Source organism: Taudactylus pleione, unplaced genomic scaffold, assembly GCF_031769625.1.
Source record: "Taudactylus pleione unplaced genomic scaffold, aTauple2 ptg000061l, whole genome shotgun sequence".
Lineage (NCBI taxonomy): Eukaryota > Metazoa > Chordata > Amphibia > Anura > Myobatrachidae > Taudactylus > Taudactylus pleione.
This window is the reverse complement of record NW_028284463.1, coordinates 2,000,133-2,003,022: the sequence shown is the minus strand read 5'-3', so window position 1 is coordinate 2,003,022 and position 2,890 is coordinate 2,000,133. Positions and strand designations below refer to the sequence as shown.

General features: G+C 37.8%; 1 protein-coding gene across 1 annotated transcript; it reads left to right on the top strand.

The window, feature by feature from the left end:
- Positions 1-990: 990 nt before the first annotated feature.
- LOC148534936 (olfactory receptor 5V1-like) lies at positions 991-1,929 on the top strand. Its single transcript, XM_088464885.1, has one exon. It carries the CDS (start codon positions 991-993, stop codon positions 1,927-1,929), a length of 939 nt encoding a protein of 312 aa, XP_088321011.1.
- Positions 1,930-2,890: the final 961 nt, after the last annotated feature.

The window sequence follows — 2,890 nt, the reverse complement described above, 5'->3', positions numbered from 1 at the left end:
GCAAATCCTTTACTCCCTTGGTCAACATGATACTGCTCTCTCCTGGCTGTCTTCCTACCTCTCTGACTGCTCCTTCTCTGTTTCTGCTGGTGACTCTTCCCCCACACATCCATTCACAGTAGGTGTCCCCCAAGGTTCTATTTATGGACCCCTCCTAATCTCCCTCTATATATCCTCTTTAGGTAAACTCATCAGTTCTTTTGGCCTACAATATCAGCTCTATGATGATGAAACACAGATCCACCCATCCTCCATTGGCCTCTCCCTCTCTCTCCTCACTAGTATCTCTAACTATCTCTCTGCTATGTAAGTTCATGAGCAGGGCCCTCTTACTCATGTGCTTTTCCTTCCCTTAGTATTACCTTCACCACTTAATCCTTGACTTCTGCCACCATACTACATACAGTATTTGATGGTAATGACCGATATTGCAGAAACGTTTATATACCATTTACTTGTCCTGCATTGTCTTGTTCAGAATGTCACTGTTCTCTTGTTCTGCTCAATTGTTTATGAACTTTGTAAGATGCTGTGGAACCCTTGTGGTACAATAGAAATAAAGGATAATAATAATAATATTGGTATTATTATTATATTCTCTACATATTTATATAGAATTTACAGTGATTAAATTGATCTAGAAAGATGTTTTAAAGTTTATTGACTATATATGCTTGAGTAAGATATTTTTATAGAATTCTTCAGTGGTTGAAATGTTAGACAAATACTGTTATATATTATATGTCTATAAAAATGTTTTGTTACATCAACAACTGAGAGAGTCATTACTCACTGACATGCTTTTGTTATGTCAGTGTGCTCTCCTGATGATGTCATCTGTCAATGAATCTCCGGACACTCTGATCAGTCAACGCCTGAATCTCCTCTTTCCATTAAAACCAATTTTTGGAACCCATTTTTTTTTAAAATATATATATATATACTGTATATATATAATAAAATTATTATCCAGAATTTTATGAACAAATAATGGATAATTACACATCTTTTCCAGAATTCCATATTGTGGCTTTTTCTACTTTATCAGCGTATAATTCAATTTTATTCACTGTGTTTCTTTTATTATATCTAATGGGTCTGATAGCAAATTCTGTTATAATAAAGGTCATTTATATGGAGAAACACTTGCACACCCCAATGTATCTGTTCCTTGGTAACTTGTCCTTAATAGATATATGTTACACAACAGTCCCTGTCCCTAAGCTGCTGTACATGTTACTGTCTGGGATTTACACAGTGTCCTTCATACAGTGCTTTACCCAAATGTATTGTTTTGATGCATTTGGCAGCATAGAAATTCTCCTTTTTATGACAATGGCCTATGACCGGTATGTAGCTATATGTAATCCTTTACACTATCACCGTATCTTCAACGGGACGCTCTGTGTTCAACTCACGGCTGCCCTATGGGTGTCTGGTTGTTTAAATTCTTTTCTTATTACCGTATCAGCCTCCAATGTGTCTTTCTACTATTCATACACAATCCACCAATACTTCTGTGATACTAAATCTTTCATGGACATTGCAAGCGCCAACAAGGAGCTGCTTTTTATAGTGGTATATGTAGAATTATTGGTATTTGGCTGCTGCCCGTTCTACTGCAGTTTGTTGTCTTATATAAAAATAATTAGCTCCATCCTGAAGATTAAATCGAAAGATGGCAGGAGAAAAGCCTTCTCCACCTGCTCATCCCACCTCACGGTCCTCACCATTTTTTATGGGACCGCTACATCTGTCTTTATGATGCCACCCTCAGACCACTACAGAGTCCTGGAGATGATCTTCACTCTACTTTACACTGTTGTCACACCCATATTAAACCCAGTGATATACAGTCTACAGAATAAAGATGTAAAGAAGGCAATACAGAGATGCATTTGGCTAAAACTAAGAGCAATAATTAATTAGAGTTATTGAAAATGTTCATTAATTATTATATCCTACTAGTAATGAACAACATTGTGAAAAAATGACTCATTTTATGTGTTTTCCAACACCGGACTATCCTGCATGTAATATCGGACCATCCTGTAGGATAAAACAAGTACATGTCATTATTGCATAAAGGTTTGGTTGAAAATAACAAATAGTGCAAGACCTGGGGGGAGATTTGCCCCATGGGTGGATTTGCTAAGGGGCAACCATACCAAACCATATGTTATGTTTTTTACATTTTGAATTTATATGACATTTGCAAATACATAATTACTAAGAGTCAAATTGCTCATCAGTCCTCACTTAGATTAAATTGCATTACATAAAACCACAGTGCCAATGTTTATATATGGAAGAGAAGGTATAATATATTTCCATGTATTACATGGAAGTCTACCAAAGTGCATGACGAAATGCTGCTTATTTGCACCCCCAAAAAGACATGGTTTTAATAGGTGAGACAGCTGAAATCGCTTGCTTTTATACAGATATGCCCAGCTATATCCTTGCCTCTGGCGTGGCAAATTACGCCTCGTGAGACGCGTGCTGCAATCGGGTACACGCACTGCGTACGTGACTGTGCATCCATAGGAATGAATAGTGCAATTGCAGTGAGCACCATAACGTACTGTAGCATATGCAGACACGGGAAGTCATATGGTGGAATGTGTGCGCACGTTTTTGGTGCGATCAGCCACAATGTAACTTGGCGCATCTCTAGCTATCTGGAATGAAAACAGAGGGGGCTTAGACCACACTAACCATACAAGATCAACCAATTTTCATCTATATTATGTTAAAACTTTACATTTATAAGTCTTTTGCCCTATTAACCACTTGCGTGGAGCTGTCGCATCAGTTGTGAAAACTCCACGCTGGGGTTTTTCTTGATATGGTCCCATCTGACATGATCAGTCGGAAATGCCCACTGGGC

Bases quoted from the DNA above. Each gene is read 5' to 3' on its own strand.
- LOC148534936 (XM_088464885.1), top strand. From the start codon at position 991: ATGGATAATTACACATCTTTTCCAGAATTCCATATTGTGGCTTTTTCT.